The 1,838-nt window shown below is 38.4% G+C and overlaps 1 protein-coding gene across 1 annotated transcript; it reads left to right on the forward strand.

The window, feature by feature from the left end:
- Window positions 1–747, forward strand: LOC139191237 (uncharacterized). The gene has a single exon (XM_070811813.1). The coding sequence runs from the start codon at window positions 1–3 to the stop codon at window positions 745–747; it is 747 nt and encodes a 248-aa protein (XP_070667914.1).
- The last annotated feature ends 1,091 nt before the right edge of the window (window positions 748–1,838 follow it).

Here is a 1,838-nt window from a genome sequence, read left to right on the forward strand (position 1 = left end):
ATGCGAGGTTTTCCTGGGATGATTGGAAGCATCGATTGTATGCACTGGGCGTGGAAAAACTGTCCAAGTGCATGGCAATGCGCTTATGGGGATAGAAAAGGAGCAAAAAGTATCATTTTGGAGGCGGTGGCATCTTTTGATACTTGGATTTGGCACGCCTTTTTAAGGGTTATGAGAGCTCAAAATGACCTCAACTTCTTTGCCAAATCCCCAGTGTTCAACAATGTCCTGCAAGGAAAGGCACCAAAAGTCACGTACTGCATCAACGGACGTATGTATGACGGGCCATACTTCCTAGTAGATGGCATTTACCCAAGGTGGTCAACATTTGTCAAAACAGTGCCATATCCGCGAAGTGCAAAGGAAAAACACTTTGCAAGCTGTCAAGATGGGTGCAGGAAAGATGTGGAGCATTGTTTTGGTATCCTCCAAGCTCGTTGGGCAATCGTCAAAGGTGTTGCCAGATTGTTTAATGTAGAGTCGCTTCGATCCATCATGATGATGTGCATCATTCTTCACAACATGATTGTGGAAGATGAGTACGATTATGATGTCGTTGATGAATATGAGCCAGACACGATGAACAATTCAAGAACACGTATATACTGTGCTCATGACGCCATCGAAGAACCTGTGCAACATGAGCCATTAGAAAGTGATGGACGTTACAATGAATTGATCAGTCAACGATATACTGCACTTCAAAAACCATATATGCACAATGCCCGACAAATTGATTTGATATAGTACCAGTGGGAATTGAAACAAGCTTAAGATACTTAAGTTCATTTAGTATGTTTTTTTTTTTTTTTTGGTGTGTTTATTTAATTTTATTTGGTGTGTTTTTTTTAGTTCATTTAGTGAGTTTTTTTATTATTTGGTATGTTTATGTAATTTTATTTGGTGTGTTTAAATGTCTTTTGAATAAAGATTCTCTTAGTATAAATAAATTACCAAATTAAATAAATATACTCTTAGTTTAAATAAAGTACTAAAATCAATAAATTGGAAACAACATAAAGTACTCTATTCAATAAATAAGAAATTACAACCCAAAGTGATTGGAAAATTATGGGCTCCGATTACAAAAAGTACTCTATTCATTATCCCTTAACCAATTTGTGGTGCTAGGATGATCTTCTCTTGTCGTGCTAGGACCATCTCCTCTTGCTCTCGCTTTTCTTGCACGCCTCCTTCGCACCACTTCAGCTTTCTTCGACTTCCAAAAATATTTAGAATTTGGAGACTTCCCTTCTAAAGGTGTGCTCATAATGTCATGATCTCATTAAGCCATTCTTTCTTCTCTAACATGTCCATTTCTTGCCTAAGTACCTCTATTTCTCTCTCATTAGCTTGAAATGCTCTCTCAACAGCTGCAGCTTTTGCCTACTCTCTAGCCTTATCAGCCTCAAATTTAGCCATTTCTCGCGCCAAAGTCAATTCACCTTGGCGAGCAAGTTCTTCCATATACTTTGCATAATCATTCTTGGAAGCACTCATTTTTCTCTTTGAAGCCTTCTTACCTTAAGGCCTAATTGGATAACGGGTCGATCCCGATGCTTGTTTAGGGGGGTGTTTCGGGCACTTCTTCTGATTCATCTTCATGAACATGCGAGACATGATCGGGTGTAGAGTGTAGAGGGGTGCTGTTCATGAAAACTTCTGGACCGATAGACATAACTTTGAATTTAGGACAATATTTGACAATATTCCAACATTCCCACCGGTTGAATGATTTATTTTTGCTTTTGGTTTTGGCACCATACCAAGCTTGTGCTTGAAGTTGCTACACAATGCGGGATAAGAAATAATTATAATGAAAGTAGGTAACAAATAAA

Source organism: Malus domestica, chromosome 14 (genome assembly GCF_042453785.1).
Source record: "Malus domestica chromosome 14, GDT2T_hap1".
NCBI lineage: Eukaryota > Viridiplantae > Streptophyta > Magnoliopsida > Rosales > Rosaceae > Malus > Malus domestica.

Coding starts and splice junctions, on each gene's coding strand:
- LOC139191237 (XM_070811813.1), top strand. CDS start 1: ATGCGAGGTTTTCCTGGGATGATTGGAAGCATCGATTGTATGCACTGG.